The 17781-nt window shown below is 39.9% G+C and overlaps 1 protein-coding gene across 1 annotated transcript; it reads left to right on the forward strand.

Annotated features, from left to right (window-relative positions):
• Positions 1–1138: 1138 nt before the first annotated feature.
• Positions 1139–17397, forward strand: LOC114667260 (keratin-3, type I cytoskeletal 51 kDa-like). Its single transcript, XM_051920287.1, has 8 exons — positions 1139–1726; positions 5581–5663; positions 6506–6662; positions 9023–9184; positions 11459–11584; positions 12069–12313; positions 15814–15851; positions 17151–17397. The coding sequence occupies exons 1-8, from the start codon at positions 1139–1141 to the stop codon at positions 17171–17173; spliced, it is 1422 nt and encodes a 473-aa protein (XP_051776247.1). The 3' UTR covers positions 17174–17397.
• Positions 17398–17781: the final 384 nt, after the last annotated feature.

Here is a 17781-nt window from a genome sequence, read left to right on the forward strand (position 1 = left end):
CTGTCCAAGGGTTGTTCCTCCATTCCAATACATGCTTACTGGAGAGGTTCTAGCTTACTGTGCCCATGATTCAATAAGCAGGTGTTATCAGTATTTTGTTAAAATAAGCAAACTAGATTTACTAAAGTCAGAGTGGCACATTATGTAGTAGTGGTACCTCTCAGATCCAGTATCTCGTGTTTGAATCCTCACCCTGTCATATTCTGTGTCCATTTTGTATGTTCTCCATGCATCTGGTGAGGCTTTTTTCCAAATTTCCTCTGCAGTTTTCCTGGTACATCTGTGTGTGTAAATCTCATTTATATTTTCCTGAAACTACATTATTTGGGGAAATGTTTCATGGAGCAACCAAGGGAACCCTAGGGGGATGTAAGTTCCCTTTAAAAATGTAAAAGAATCTAGCGAACATGCCAAATACATCAGGATATACAAGCGAGATGACGTGTACCACCACCCTCTGCATTATTTGACCATTGAATATGAATAAAATATAGAATATAAAGTTTCCTTTCCTTCAGAGGGAAGCGATTTCTTCGATTCTGGAAATGGTTATCTTAAATAGATAAAATCTCGATTGTTTCCTGCACTCCATATTTCTGTTCTGCACTTTTAATTCTGATCCTCAGCCTCCTCTTTCTAGCACAGGCACCGGCTTCATCCTGTGTTAAGTTTAAACATTTGAACGGTAAATCTCACCTCCGATAAGTAATTTATTTAAGGGATTTCATCTTTTACATCCTGATATAAATAATGAATTATATTAAAATTGTATATGCAGCACACGAGTTAAAACATCAGCATTTTTTATGTCTTATGTGTTATTGATTGGTTTCTAAAGCCGCCTTCCCCTCCGTGTCCGACTCCATCCACCCGGTGTGCCCCGCGGCAAGAGGGCGTGACAGCAGAGCCAACCGCTTTGCAGCAGACGGGGCGAGTCAGTTGTATATATAGCGCCATGGCATCCCTGGAGTTCACACTGCTGATTGCTGACTGATAGACTTGTGTCGGTCGTTTCTCCAGGTCTGAACTATTCCTCATCTCAGACATGCCACTAAGAAGAAAACAATCCTCCAGCGTTTCCTCCTATCTCATCAATGGCAGGGGTACTGGTGTTGGTAGAGGTTTAACTGATCCTAGAATGTTTGGAAGTTTAGGTGGTGGTTTTGGTGGTGGTGGTTTTGGTGGTGGTGGTTTTGGTAGTGGCAGTGGTTTTGTTGGTGGTAGTGGTGGTGGTGTTGCTGGTGGTTACGGTGGTACTTTTGGTGGTGGTGGTGGTGGTGGTGTTGCTGGTGGTTATGGTGGTACTTTTGGTGTTGGTGGTGGTGGTGTTGCTGGTGGTTACGGTGGTACTTTTGGTGGTGGTGGTGGTGGTGTTGCTGGTGGTTACGGTGGTACTTTTGGTGGTAGTGGTGGTGGTGGTGTTGCTGGTGGTTATGGTGGTACTTTTGGTGGTGGTGGTGGTTATGGTGGTAGTTTTGGTGTGGGTGGTGGCGCTGATGGAGGTTTTTTCTCAAGTAGCAGCATCAGTGGTGTCCCGTTTATGTTAAATGAAAAGCAGCAGATGCAGAGTCTGAACGACAGACTGGCCACCTATCTCGATAAGGTGCGCACCCTTGAAGCAACCAACAAGGACCTGGAGAACAAGCTCAAGGATTTCCGCACAAGCAAAGTGGTGAGCAGGGATTTCACCTTGTACCAGGAGCAGCTGAAGCCCCTCCGTGACCAGGTATGCATACTGTGTGCAATGTTTAAATCTAAGATTTGAATCCAAGACCTCACACAGCAGCTACAGGTTGGTGTGACCTTCTCAGGTTTTAGGTAAATCGAGTCTGAGGGTCGTTATGTGAAATTAGTGACCATAACCCTGGATAAGAGATGTAAGTATACAAGATGGTGTAATCACTCGTAGAGTATCCAGTAAGGGCTGTATTCTGATTAAATTTATAAACCCAAAGATATCTTATTCACGATGCTCAGTAGAATATTTTAAATGTCTTCTAAACTATACAAACTGTAAAGAAGATGCTTCTTATTTAATATTGTTTCTTTAAGATCTCACCAGCAGCATAAAACAATTGTAATATCCTCAGTTTGAGTTTATTTTTTACATCAGTACTAATTAAGTCATTGTACCTGCTCTGCTTGGATATGTAAGACCACCAAGATTATAAAAGTAATTGAAGTATAAAAATTTCGCCACCTGTGCCTTTACTGGGGGTCTCTCATAAAAGAAGGATGTGAGGAACCAAAGCTGATAGGGGCGCAATGTTAGTGCATTGGGGGAACGTGGGAAAAATATTTAACCTCCCCCTGCCTTCGTCATATATAATATTAAGGAAAGAACAAAATAAAACTTCCAAAAACTTTAATCAAATGTATTGAATTGAATGTGGAGTTTAATGAAAATAAGTTTTGAACGTGAGATATTTAACTTTTGTGAAAAATGATGACATTATTTCAGAATCATGAAGAGGAAAATTGACATTAAAACACTGGGTAAAATATTTGTAGGTTATTAATTTATTTAATTAAATGTACATTTAGTGTAAAGTGCTTTAAATGGATTGCCGCGTGAATATATAGGCATCTCAGCCGAAGTGAGTCATTTTCTAATCCGCTTATTCCACAACAGAGTCGCGGCGGTGCAGGTGCCGATCCCAGCTGGCACAGGGCGCAAGGCAGGAACAATCCCTGGACAGGGCGCTGCTCAGAGAAAGTTTACGTTTTATTGTTTTAAATGTTATTTTCATTAAATTGTTTGGTAATATTAATGTCAGAACTCATACATCTAATTTTATAATATCTAGCAAATGTGATGTTTTCGAGTCTTTGATTTTACAATGTATAAACATATAACTGTTAATATGACACTAATATCTAACCTTGCAATTTATATTCTTACGTTAATTTTTACAACTGGGAACTTGAATGTCACTATCAAAACTTGAAAAATGTTCTTATAAATATTACTCATATTGGAAATCTTATCATACAATCACATTGGATAATCTCTTTGGTTAGGTTTTTGCTCTGAGTAGATTTCTTTTTGGTTAAATTCGTTGACAAAACATCTTCTTTTATAATTTTGGCTCTTTAATTTCAATAGACAGAAACGCCAAGCTCGATTGTGTCATTTGTGACATACGGTAGTTGAACTCATACATTAACGGAGGATTCGTTCCCAGACACCCGTCAAATAAGCCGTTAACGTACTCGCGGACTGTCAGAGCGAATACAAAAGAATACACCGTACGAACACCATTTAACTTTTTAATCTGAATAATGCAAAATGAAGCCCACTGCGACAACTTTGACTGTAATCCTGGTAGGAAATGGACCAAACTGCAGAGGACGAAAGCCCGTCGGCCAGGGAGTCACTTAATCAGGTTAAGCCCCTCACAAATATCACGACCGTAATGACACATCACTGGGTTGTGTGGTTCTCGTAGATCCACTGCTTGAGAAAGAACATTTTCAAGGGATCTTTGCATATAAAATTAGCTGTTTGGTCTCTGAAAAGGTTCCTTGTTTGTGGACGAAACAGAAATCTTTAATATACAGTCGGCTGACTAGCAGGATACTGACAGATCAAGACCACCTGAACTTGTGTTATCCCGTGTGAGAGAGTCATTTTAAACTCAGTAAGCTATTGATATTTCACAAATCTGCAATCATCTCTTTATGGTTATTTTATTTACCTTTTCAGAGATCTAAATAAATGAACGGTTCTTTCTGGAACCTTCATGTGGGCGGTTCTTTTGGGAACCAGAAATGGTCACCCAATGGCATCGCTATGAAGAACCACTTTGGCACATTTATTTTTAAGAGGTCATCAAGCCACTGATGATGGGGGGAACAACAGAGGACGAGATTTTCGGAGTTTTAACGTAAGTTTCAAAATAAGCCCATTTGACAAATGGTTGGTTACTTGGCAAAAAATCAGTAGAAATGTATTGAAAGTTTACCGTCTCAGCCATTTTGTCGTGTAGGCACAATTTTACGTTGCCACATCTATGTCCTCTATTTTATGTCAATAATAATAATCATAATAATAATAATAATGGGCGGCGCTGTGGCACAGTTGTAGCGCTGCTGCCTCGCAATAAGGAGACCAAGGTTCGCTTCCCGGGTCCTCCCTGCGTGGAGATTGCATGTTCTCCCCGTGTTAGCGTGGGTTTCCACCGGGTGCTCCGGTTTCCTCCAAAAGTCCAAAGACATGCAGGTTACGTGCATAAATTGTGTGTGTGTGTGTGTGTGTGTGTGTGTGTGTGTGTGCCCTGCGGTTGGCTGGCGCCCTGCCTGGTGTTTGTTCCTGCCTTGCGCTCTGTGTTGCCTGGGATTGGCTCCAGCAGACCACTGTGACCTGTGTTAGGATATAGCGGGTTGGAGAAAGACTGACTGAATAATAATAATATCATTATTGTTATAATTTTTAGTAGTAATAGTAGTAGTAATTTTGTTGAAGTTGCTGCATTATTATCGATGTTGTAACTTATACTTTTTTGCCCTTTCTCACCATTTTTATGACGGGTCATTGCCTTTGCAAATTGCTTTACATTGTAACGATCTGAAGGGACGCGCTCTTCAGGTGCGGAAGCAGGAGCGCTGCAGTATAAAAACTGATTGTGTCATTTTGTAAAAAATTGTTAATATATCAAATCTATTTAAGTTTTCATTAACAGTGTCTATTACATTTATCTCGTGTTTGCACTGATCGTGTTTATTTTAAAAGGCAGACGCCTTTTGGCTTGCAGGACAGTCTGAGACAGTCAAGGAATTTGGAAAAACATGCGGGCGGAGGACACAACCAAGTTTCATTTCGCAATCAATGGCGTTTAGCTCATTTTATTGGTTTTATACCAATTTCAAGTGTTTTATCGTTTTAAAGTTACATATTTTTATAGTGTTTGCATTGTATTTAATAACGCTGAAAAATTTATCTATCTTGTTTAGATCGCTCAGTTTTGTGAAGCCTGTACAACACCACCTACTGTTTTTGAGTTAAGCACATCATCTCGTGCCTATTAAGGATATACAGGGGTCGTGATGAATGAGGGGCAGATATTACTATTGTGAAGTCTTGCTGGTTTCCCACTCTTACTATTTAACAGCCCTGCTGGTTCGTGTGGCTAATCAACAACTCCAGACTGGCCCAGTGTGGATGGGAATGTCATCTGCTGTGGTCTTGACCTGCCTATATGGGACCTGCTGCTGGTGGGCTAGGCTTTAGCTCTCTATGATCCTGTAAAATAAAAACAAGTTCAGTAAATGAGTGCCTGACCTTTAATGGTGGCGCTGTATTTTGTACATTAAGAGTTAAAGGACTGCAGCGGGTGTGTTTTGTGACTCTAACATTGTAAATATCCTAAAGGAGTATTTAGAATTAAAATGTACCATGTGAGGAGTGTACTTTTATTTCACACTATTTGTGGGGAACCAGTTTTCTATTAAAAAGTTTTATAATATTTTTTATCTGCTACTATTAAATATAAGTAATAATGTTTGTAAACAATTTCAGCTATAACAGACCTGAACACCTCTCGTGTTGCTATTGACGGCTTCCATTTTTACTCTTGTCAGATAATTGCTGCCATCATTGAGAATTCTCGCCTGGCCCTGAAGATTGGTAATGCTCAGCTGGCTGCTGATGACTTCAGAAAAAAGTAAGAACCCCTAAGGTTTATTCTTCTTAAATTATTCATTTACTTACTTCATGCAATTTTCTCCTGCAAGCAAAGATTTGTGTTTTATTGTTTTAGCTGTAGCTGTAATAATTCTCACTGTGGTATAAAATACTTTAACTCCCTCAAGCTTAGTTCATTGCTTTATTGTTAAAGGGGTCACAGTCCACCCCTGGAGCATCAGGTATTAAACAGGATAGAGCCCTGGATGGAGCTTCAGTACACTGCAGGGCTCACCTTTCTACAAAAGTCACTCACACAGGGCCAGTTTGTATAAGCTGGTGTGGTGAGGGAGTTAAAGTGGAGTGGAAAGAGACACCCAGAAGCACCCCCCATACCCACACACACTTATGGTGCATGATGGTAACACAGAGACGGTGAGCAGACCCTCCGGAGAGTACATCTCTGTTGCAGAACTGCTTACCACTGCACTACCATACTGCTCGCCTTTAACATACAGAATTTATTTGCAGAATCTTATTAAAGTCTGATTTGCATATTTTTATTAATATTTTATGAGGAACATTCAAAAAGTTCTGGCACATTTTTTAACTCTATTTATTAAGAATTTCAAAAACAAATGACATCACTTTTCTACATAGTCACCTTCATTTGCGATGCAGTTTTCAAAGCATCGTACAAACCTTTTAATGCCCAATTACTACTCCTCTCACCTTCACCTTTTCCAACGACAATACAAAACTGCAGAAACGTTTTGATGGTCCCTCTTATGAAACCTGTTAATTAATCTTCATACCTCAGTTTATTTTCTCACAGCCATTCTTAAAAGCAATCCAACTGTAATACCACTTTGTTCTTCTCAGATATGAGACCGAGTACATCATTCGCCAGACAGTGGAGGCTGACATCCTCAATCTGAAGAGTCTGAAGGAAGAATACGATTCCCACCAAACCAGCAACAATCAGGAAGTTGAAGCCCTGAAAAAAGAGATTGAAGAAATGACGAAACAGCATGGACAGGTATGCTTCCTAGGGTCATGTGCTCCTCCTGGGTGCCAACATCCCTCTGCCAGGCTTCCCATTTGGAAACCATCAGGGCTGTAGGGGAGTTGAAGATTTGTTGGGTAGCTCTGTATGGGGTCTTCGGGTGCCACTGGGAGGGAGGCTCTCTTGTCACTGGGAGGTTCCGTTGACCCAGAACTGCTTCCTGGATGTAATGTGACAGCACTGGATGTACTACCAGGTCCAGTATAAAGGAAGCTGCTGTACTTCATCCACTTGGGGTTGGGAGTTCAGGACGGCAATGCTTACCTGGGAGGACTGAAGGAAGGAACAAGAGAGAAGAGAATTGTATTGTGCTTGTGTTTAACTGCAATTGTGAGAGAAGAAACCTGTTGAAGGTATTTTAAACTGCATTAAAGTTCTTATTTGATCCTGGAACTGGTGTCTGGGGTGCTGCAAACACTAAAAATGTGTTTGTGTGTGTATATATATATACATACTGTCATATGAAAAAGTTTGGGAACCCCTCTGAATTCTTTGGATTTTTGTTTATCATTGGCTGAGCTTTCAAAGTAGCAACTTCCTTTTAATATATGACATGCCTTATGGTAACAGTAGTATTTCAGCAGAGACATTAAGTTTATTGGATTAACAGAAAATATGCAATATGCATCATAACAAAATTAAACAGGTGCATAAATTTGGACACCCCAACAGAAATACGACATCAATACTTAGTTGAGCCTCCTTTTTCCTCTTAATGACTCCTATAGCCTCTGATGAGTGTCTGGATTCTGGATGGAGGTATTTGTGTCCATTCTTCCATATGAAATCTCTCCAGTTCAGTTCAATTTGATGGCTGCCGAGCATGGACAGCCTGCTTAAAATCATCCCATAGATTGTCGATGATATTCAAGTCAGGGGACTGTGACGGCCATTTCAGAACATTGTACTTCTCCCTCTGCATGAATGCCATTGTAGATTTCGAACTGTGTTTTGGGTCATTGTCTTGTTCGAATATCCAACCCCTGCGTAACTTCAACTTTGTGACTGATGCTTGAACATTATCCTGAAAAATCTTTTGCTATTGGGTTGGGTTGAATTCATCCAACCCTCAACACTAACAAGGGCCCCAGTCTCTGAACTAGCCACACAGCCCCACAGCATGATGGAAACTTCACCAAATTTGACAGTAGGTAGCAGGTGTTTTTCTTGGAATGCGGTGTTCTTCTTCCGCCATGCAAAGCTCTTTTTGTTCTGACCAAATAACTCAATTTTTGTCTCATCACTACAAAGCACTTTGTTCCAAAATGAATCTGGCTTTCCTAAATGAGCATTTGCATAGAACAAGTGACTCTGTTTGTGGCGTGAGTGCAGAAAGGGCTTCTTTCTCATCACCCTGCCATACAGATGTTCTTTGTGCAAACTGCGCTGAATTGTAGAACGATGTACAGATACACCATCTGCAGCAAGATGTTCTTGCAGATCTTTGCAGGTGAGCTGTGGTTGTCTGTCACCATTCTCACAATCCTGCGCATATGCCGCTCCTGTATTTTTCTTGGCCTGCCACATCTGCTGGGCTTAACAGCAACTGTGCCTGTGGCCTTCCATATCCTGATTACATTCCTTACAGTTACAGAAACTGACAGTTTAAACCTCTAAGATAGCGTTTTGTAGCCTTCCTCTAAACCATGAGACTCAACAATCTTTGTTTTCAGATCTTTGAGAGTGTCTTTGAGGATCCCATGCTGTCACTCTTCAGAGGAGAGTCAAAGGGAAGCACAACTTATCATTGACCAACTTAAATACCTTTTCTCATGATTGGACACACTTATCTATGAAGTTCAAGGCCTAACGAGCTCATCCAACCAAGTAATCCGCATTGAGCAGTGACCGGCATTCAAATCGGCAAAATTACAAGGGGACCCACATTTTTGCACAGCAAGTTTTTCACATTTGATTTCATTTCATACAACTAAATACTGCGTCACTAAAAACCCCAAATACTCAGATGTTCCTAGGAAATGAAAGACGTACCACTGTTATCTTTTCTGTTGAAAGTCGAGTCAGTTATTAAGAAGGCTGAGAGGGGTTCCCAAACTTTTTCATATGACTGTATATCTATGTATATACTGTATATACAAACACTCACACATATATACATAAATAAGAGAGAGACACACACACACAAAGGTTTTAATCACACCTTTGAAATTGTACGCCTATTTATTTAAACCAAGCTATTGCTGAAATTAACAATGGTATATAAATATTCAAAGTTAATGCTAGTTCTACTAAATGATGGCACATTGCTAAGTTTAAATAGTGGACATCATGGATATCATCATAATGCTTCCCACTTTTTCTCTGCTCTTTAGAGTGTGAGTATCCTGAAACAGGAGATGTCCGGCACCGTGAGTGTGGACGTCACCACCACTGAAAGCCCAGATCTGAAACAGATTTTGGATGACTTACGTGCAGAGTATGAAGACATCGTTCGTAGAAACAAGGAGGATCTTGAGATGTGGTTCAACAAGCAGGTGAGTGGCAGACAAATCCTTACAATCCTGGTGTGCATTCTGGGGTGGCTGCTCCACCTGGGTTTGGAGACCTTTTTGGAATAATTTTCTATTTATATTTTTAAATTTAGTATGTAAATAAGTTTCAATTATCAGAGAATTTTTGTCCTCAGCAGAATGACAAGCCATGACATTATTGCTTTGGATGAGCTTTTCCTTTAGGTCTTACCATATAACTCAATTTAGAGTTTTCTCTATTGACCTTCTGCAAAACAGTTTGTGTTCAAGTGATCTGCTGGACTCAGTTTATTGTAATTTGACAGCTGATGGATAGTCTTGTAGAGGCAACATAAGACATCTTCAAATGTAATTAGATTATATATACACACATAACTATGAGAGACACACACACAAACACATACACAAATTATTGACACCTTTGAAATTGTACGTCCATTTATTTAAACGAGGCTATTGCTGAAATCAACAGTTGATTTTGCGCTGAATCCCAAAAAAGCATAAGCCACCAATCCTGTCACTTCCCGAACCCTCTAATTCAAAATGATGGTGACAAAGTGTTAGGCCCCTGGAAAAAGCAGGCAAGAAGGGCAAAGAAATCAGGTCCTGGGGATAGATGGGAGTCAAGACAAAGCAAAAGCTTGTTACTGGGACACCTGAAAACCAAGTGTGAAAAACGAATTAAACTTGAATTTGAGAAATAGATGTTAGTCTTTAGCCAAGCTGAAGTTTCTTTAAACACGTAATTAGTCTTATCTTATCTTTGTCTTATCTGCAAACTTGGACAATCTGGAAGTCAAAGGGGAAAACCTTTATACCCTGTGACCTGCAACATCCCACAGGTCACAACCCGAATTTCAAATCTGCAACACCACAAAATGGCAAAATGAATTCAATGATTGAAATAACATTCAATGATAAATATAGCATGTAGAAAACAATGTTTCTCAATGTGGAAAAATAGACAAGTATAACACAGGGGTCAGTAAAGAATATTATACATCATAATCCAAAAACCTTTGGAATCAGCACTAATTGCAGTTGTACAGAGCAGATCCAAAAAAGCAGAGGCCTCAGTATCTGACAAACCTGCCCTTAACCTGCCACTGCGCTAGGGGTGCTGTACAAGAGCTGACCCTGTGCTCAGACCCCAAGGGGTATGCGATAATTACATTTCATTGTATCCATTCAATGACATTATTATTATTATTATGTCATTAGAGTACTGGAATAAAATCCCTCTGCCAGATTCCCTGTCTTTATTCAAGATTGAGGTTAACTCATAATATACAGTAATAGCATTTCAAAAGGCTTTCAATTCTTGGATTTCAGGTGAATTCATTTTGCAGCTTCTTCTTGACTGTTGAGTTTTGGTTCTTGAAAAGGATTTGACAAAAGACTTTTTGAACTCCAGATTTTGAATTTGAACATTTCTTCTCTCCTGATCCTTTTCTCTTCTTGCTCCAATGTGGTATACTTAAATGTACAAAAAACGTAAATTGCCAAACAGCCAGCCCCATAGAGCTAAGCATAATTACGCCAATGAACAAATAACGAGACTTGCTGTCACACAACTGGGCCTCCATGTTGAGGTGCACACAATGCTCTGATGCACACAGTCTCACAAACTTAGGGAAACATGAAGCAAGACAGAATATCTACTAAAAATGTAAAAAGCTGAAGGTTTCTTTGTGTTTTATTCCAGAATAAAAATCCATGTTGTTAAACTTATCTCTGTCAAATCTTGCACTTATTGTCCATTTGTATTTCTGATTCAAGCTTTTTCCCCTTCGAGATTTTTATGTAACGATCCCACTTGCGCTTTATAATGGAGGTAACTACAGGAGGAATTTTTTGGAACTTAGGAAGGGTAAGGAAAGTTGCTTCCTGCATTGGGTTTGGTCATTGAAATGTTGGTTTAGTGATAAAATGTTTCCCCCTGTGGAATTTATTTACTGACTGTATAAGTACTTTATTTTATCTTAGGCAGTGCTACATAATCCTGCTACAATAAAAATGCTGGAAGAAAATCTCCCTGTCAGATACATATAAATAAGAAGTAAATAGCTAGACACAATAGTGCAGATTTAGTGTCCCCCATTTCTTGAGTACACATTCACACAGTATACTCAACATCCATATCCATACTCCTACTGGTATATACAAATACACAAAGTTGGACTCCAGTTATGTCAACTAATGACTCAATGGCGCCACCCCTCTGTGCTCTCCAGCTCCTGCACTCCCACTCAGTACTGTCCTGTTTCTTATCCACAGGTGGAAACTAAGCAAGCAGCAGCCATCCAGGAAACAGATGTCAGTGAAAGCTCAAAGATAGAAGTGACGGAGCTTCGCCATCAGAACCAGAGCCTACAGACAGAGATGGACACCTTGCTGGTCTCTGTGAGTAACTTATTGTGTCTGCATGTCTCTGATGATGGAGGTGTTTCAGCTCATCTGTTAAAAAGGGTGGGCATTGTGTAGTGCACCAGTTTGATATACGGACTGGGCTGTGGTGCTGGGTGGTGGTACAGTTCCTCACTGTATCACACTGAGCAAGTTATTTAATCTTTATATGTGAAAAAACATTAAATATTTTGATACATTACATTGGATTAGGTGTCAGCCAAATGTACAATAATAATATTTTAATAAGATTTGTTCACTCTGATTGCCATTAAAAGACACATTACCCCTGAGGAGAAATAAAGTTCTGTCTAATCTAATGTAATCCAAACTAATCATTAAGAACATCATGCAGCTTCGGCTCTTTCAAATTTAAATGAAGTCTTAGTGGACCTCCATAACACCTTCAGCTTTTGCAGATGTCACCGGCCCATTCCAGGATACAGAGCTTCATTTATTTATTATTTTATTTTCCGTCCAGAAAGGCACCTTGGAGGATAACCTGGCAGCAGTGAATGACCGCTATCAGATGGAGCTTCACCGTTACGCTGCCTTGGTGGGCACCATGGAGGGGGAGTTGATGAGCATCCGGAACAGCATAACCTCCCAGTCTGAGGACTACAGGAACCTTCTGAACATCAAAGAGAAACTGGAGAAGGAGATTGCCATGTACAGGCAGCTGTTGGAAGGAGTGGAGCTGGGCGCTGGCGGAGCCTCGTCTGCCATGTGAGCTTCTCTTCTGTCTCCTGCTCTCCTCTGCTCTCTTTTACTTTCTTAGAGGTGGAAGGCATAGAGACCATTTAGGAATTTTCTTGTCAAAATTACACCTTCATGAAAACTGAAAAAAGAATATAATATATAAAATTAAGATTATTTTCTTTAATTTAGAGCCAGGGATTTAAAGTCTGATCCCGCATTGAATATGGTTATGGAAGGGTATTATGCATATTAAAAATATATTCTTTCTATAATTGTCAAAAATTTTACAACTTTTAGATGGCAGGGCTTTGCAGATCCATTCCAGTAACTCAGGTTTTTAGAATCATCTTCATCATGAGAAATTTAGAGAAGAACAAACAAGTTGTCTCCTTGTTCTGCTTCCACATTTGTTTACACCTTCAGTGCTTTGAGGACACTAAGACCCCTAAGGTGTCTACATTATCATCCAGTGCCCACCAAACCCACGATGCACTTGAGATGGCTAAACTTCCACCCAACAACCACACAGAACACATCACCCATTCACTTTTACAAGACACTCAAGAACTTTTTGAGACAGCCAGACTTTAGCCTGCTGCTGCCAACTCAGCACACATCAGCCATTCTGATGTATCCCATAGAAACAAAGACCCTTGAATTAGCTACATGCAAGAACACCTCAAAATTCATTAAAGAAAGAAAAACACCAGTTGACAAAATTTCCATAGAACACGCCACACCTTTGCAATGGCTAAACATCGACCTGATGTCCTCAAAGCCCACTTTATTCAATGGAGTGTTAAACGTCCACTTGATGATTACATTACACAGGCAGTGTTTCAGCCACAAACACACGTCACCCTCCTGAATGTTAATATTCACCCAATGCCCCCGTTATCCTCAAGGATCAACTCAAAAAGAAATCAAACTACCAAATGATGTCCACATGACGCTCAACACACCTCACTTTACACTCAAGAACCTGCACGACCCAATGCCTACAAAACAACCATTAGAGGACAAAATTTCCATCCAGTGTCCACATTACAGGGGACCTCTCAGTTAGGGACTAGGGGCCTAAAAACCTGAGAAGATCCACCAAACAGCCTGCCCATCTGTCCTGCCCCATGAACCTTAATGGATTTGTGTGTTTCTGCTCTGACAGCTCACCACCCAGGTGAACAGAAACGACAGCACTGCTGTTTGGTGAAACTGGACAGAAGTTTGGAGAAACACTTGGTCACCTTAATATAGAGTTACATTATCTTAGCAACAGTATGGCATTGTGAAGATAACCCCACAAACCCGCTGTTCATCTCAACCTCAACCCACTTGCCATTTCTCATCTTTAAGTGATTTCCACTAAGTAAGCCGAGTGCTCACAGTGTGATATAGAGAGCCATTCTAATAAATAACTAAATAAGTGCCTGTACACAGAATCCACAGTGCTGCGCATACGCCAGTTTCACATTCACTTCAGAGTTTTTTTGGGTTCAACTTTAGATAAATGTTTAATTCTGAAACCAAAGCCCAAGACCCTGACTTTCCACCAGTGAAATGAACCTTTAAAGGTTTTTGTGGACCATTCAATGTACTGAATCAAAGTAGTGTGATAACTCTGAAAGTGCATCTCTTTTTACTCTGGCACAGCGGGGACCCTCATCAACCGCATGGTGGGTGGTCTCCAGTCCCAACAGACTTTCTCTCTGGATCTCCACAAAGAAAGTTACAAAATATATATATATAATAATTAAACAAACAAACATATTTTGTGAATTTTTAAGCGGAAACACTGATGTATTGTGTCAAGTGACATAACAGACCACAGACAGGCAAACTTGAGAAAATCCATCCATCCATTCATTATCCAACCCGCTGAATCCGAACACAGGGTCACGGGGGTCTGCTGGAGCCAATCCCAGCCAACACAGGGCACAAGACAGGAACAAATCATGGGTAGGGTGCCAACCAACCGCAGAAACTTGAGAAAATCCACATCAGAAAAGTGAGTAGAAAATGAAGAAAGTAACCGTGATAAGAAAATGACTTAGTGCTGCTGAAATCAAACAACTGGCACAGCAGGCAATTCCCAAACTAACAAAGGCTTCTTCTGCTTGTCCTCCTTGAGCACCTCTTCCCATTGACAATGACCACAGGCTTATTTATAACCGTGTGCCAAGCATCCTAACAGCTGCAGACTCAGGTGGAATAAGGATATGCAGTACTTTAATAATAATACAGTAATCCCTCCTCCATCGCGGGGGTTGCGTTCCAGAGCCACCCGCGAAATAAGAAAATCCGCGAAGTAGAAACCATATGTTTATATGGTTATTTTTATATTGTCATGCTTGGGTCACAGATTTGCGCAGAAACACAGGAGGTTGTAGAGAGACAGGAACGTTATTCAAACACTGCAAACAAACATTTGTCTCTTTTTCAAAAGTTTAAACTGTGCTCCATGATAAGACAGAGATGACAGTTCCGTCTCACAATTAAAAGAATGCAAACATATCTTCCTCTTCAATTCAGGAGCAGATGTCAGAGAGATAGAGAAAAAAAGCAAACAAATCAATAGGGCTGTTTGGCTTTTAAGTATGCGAAGCACCGCGGCACAAAGCTGTTGAAGGCGGCAGCTCACACCCCCTCCGTCAGGAGCAGAGAGAGAGAGAGAGAGACAGAGAAAAACAAACAAGCACAAATCAATACGTGCCCTTCGAGCTTTTAAGCACTGCAGCATGTCACTTCAGGAAGCAGCTTGCACAGAAGGTAGCAACGTGAAGATGATCTTTCAGCATTTTTAGACGACCATCCGTATCGTCTAGGTTTGCGAACAGCCCCCCTGCTCAATCCCCCTACGTCAGGATCACAGATAGTCAGCGCAAGAGAGAGACGGAGAAAAGTAAGCTGGGTAGCTTCTCAGCCATCTGCCAATAGCGTCCCTTGTATGAAATCAACTGGGCAAACCAACTGAGGAAGCATGTACCAGAAATTAAAAGACCCATTGTCCGCAGAAATCCGCGAACCAGCAAAAAATCCGCGATATATATTTAAATATGCTTACATATAAAATCCGCGATGGAGTGAAGCCGCGAAAGGCGAAGCGCGATATAGCGAGGGATTACTGTAAGTAGATAATAACAATGGGCCTCAAAATGTTTCATTGTTATGTGTTAATGCCACAGCAGTATTACTCTGAACTGCAACAAATTGTCCAGGCATACTGCGGGGTTCATTCAGAATCTGTAAACATCTGCTTGAATGTTTTCTTATTTTAGCAAAGATGGAAATGAGTTTGGAATGCAGGAGAACACCCATGGAGCATTTATAGGGACCAAAAGATAAAAAGAATGAAAAATTGTGAAATGCTGGAAATTGCCAAGGGTTTCTTAGGATCCTATTAGTACAGGGATTGGTTCACTGCGTTGTTTTCTTTGTTTCTCTAGATTTTCACTGCAGTTCTTTTTAGGATTAATAATTATTTAGTGTGAAGTGTCCTAATCTTATACATCTTTTTCTTTTTTTCATAGCAGTGGCAGTGTTACACAAACCACAGTGGTAACCAAAGGTAAGATATATGAATGTAAGATGTATGCACTTATAATCTAATTAAATTTCATTTATTCTAAACCTAATATAATATAATATAATATAATATAATATAATATAATATAATATAATATAATATAATATAATATAATATAATATAATATAATATAATATAATATAATATAATATAATATGCACATTGGAAGGCAGTGCTTCATTATGGGTCCAGTATGCTGGGTTGAAATCCCTTATGTGCTCCGTGTCAATACGGTGTTTGTGTTTTCTCCATATTTCTGTGTGGGTTTTCCTCTACATGTTCGATGTTTACTTTCAGATCCCCAACGTCAGGCATGTTAGGTTTCTTTGCTTTTCCAAAATAGCTTTGTGTGTGCAGGTGTGGGCTCAGTAATGGACTGGCACATCCTTAGTGCTGCTTCCTAACTTGTGCCCATTACTGCTAAGACAAGCTATCGCCCCATTTTATTTAAATAAGGTAGGTTTGAAAATATAATATAATATAATATAATATAATATAATATAATATAATATAATATAATATAATATAATATAATATAATATAATATAATACAAACTATTTCCTTCTTGGACACACATGGGGTGAGAGTTATGGAGGCTGATAGTCATAACGCGGTGCTGGCAGTGAAGCTCCACAGCAGTCTGATGGTCGATTTCAGAAGATCTCAGTTGTTGCACCAACATACGCAGCACAAACCTGACAAAGTGTCTGAAGCGAGTGGAGTTTTAGTTATTTTAGGTGTTTTGTAACACCAATGTTATTGCCCTCCATTTGTTAATAACAGCCTTCTCAGACCTGCGTAATTCAAATGAGGGGCGTAGGGCTTTCATTTCTTAACAAAGAAAATTAATTCAAACAAAGTAAACAATGATGGATGAACAACACAGCATAGCATAGCATTCTAAAATGTAAAGTATAAAAAGGTAAATAAGAAAGATACAAATAAATAAAATGTAAAATAATGACTGAATATTGCAAGGAGAAAAAGTAGTCCTTTAAAGACAGGCATGGTATTTATAAAGCAAATGCGCAGCTTAATGGGTGACAGAGAAATCAAAATATAAATAAATAAAAAGACTGTGAATCAGCCAATGATTATCTGGTTTAGTGTTTCACAGAAAAACACCTCTCTGTATACATTGTTAATTACAAAAAAAAATAATTAGGCAATGTATTTATTTTAATATCCAGTATTGCCCTGTCAAGCCCCCTCTATTTACCTTCAGACCCCTTTGACGTCTCGGCTGCTCCTGTAACGTTGTCTTTCTCTACTGTGCACAGAGGTGAAGACAGAAGTCAAGTAATAACACAATGGAGACCTCAACTCCATCATCAGAGAGAAGATGAGGCTCAGCGGGTGACTTCTTGGAGCTTTAAAACAATTGCAACGTGGATAGAAAGAGAAGCGTCTTCACCTGGCTTGGGTTTTTAGATCCTGCTTGGTTTGGGGAATTTTCTTGGCTCTTGTGCTACTTTGGAAGGCAATGCTAGAATCCTGTGTGACAATAAAGAATTATGCAGCATATAATGTAATGTCATTGTGTTTTTTCTTAATAGTGTCAACAGCATACTTTATACTGTAGGGCTTCTGTCAAAGTAGCTGCACAGGTAGTTGGTCTGTCTGCAAAGCACTGCTGCTTGGTGCACCTCTTATGGTGCCATTGGGGCAACTTCAAGCTCATCAGGTGGTAGACCCCATAGATGTCTTGCCCCTTTATACCCAGAACACCTCCAGGTGGTGAGATAGTAAGAAGGACGTCTCCCTGCTGTCCCCTAATCTGCATATCTTTGGAAAGCGAAAGGAAACCACTGAAGATGTAATGGGTGTAATGGGCTATAAATCAGTGTTTTAAAGAAAAGGCAGAATTTCTGGAAAATTCTGCTACAGGTTATTGCTGATGGCTATCTACAG

Source organism: Erpetoichthys calabaricus, chromosome 17 (genome assembly GCF_900747795.2).
Source record: "Erpetoichthys calabaricus chromosome 17, fErpCal1.3, whole genome shotgun sequence".
Lineage (NCBI taxonomy): Eukaryota > Metazoa > Chordata > Cladistia > Polypteriformes > Polypteridae > Erpetoichthys > Erpetoichthys calabaricus.

Bases quoted from the DNA above. Each gene is read 5' to 3' on its own strand.
- LOC114667260 (XM_051920287.1), top strand. From the start codon at position 1,139: ATGTTTGGAAGTTTAGGTGGTGGTTTTGGTGGTGGTGGTTTTGGTGGT. The intron at 1,727-5,580 runs GTATGCATACTG...TACTCTTGTCAG, and splicing joins TGAAGCCCCTCCGTGACCAG to ATAATTGCTGCCATCATTGA. The intron at 11,585-12,068 runs GTGAGTAACTTA...TTTTCCGTCCAG, and splicing joins TGGACACCTTGCTGGTCTCT to AAAGGCACCTTGGAGGATAA.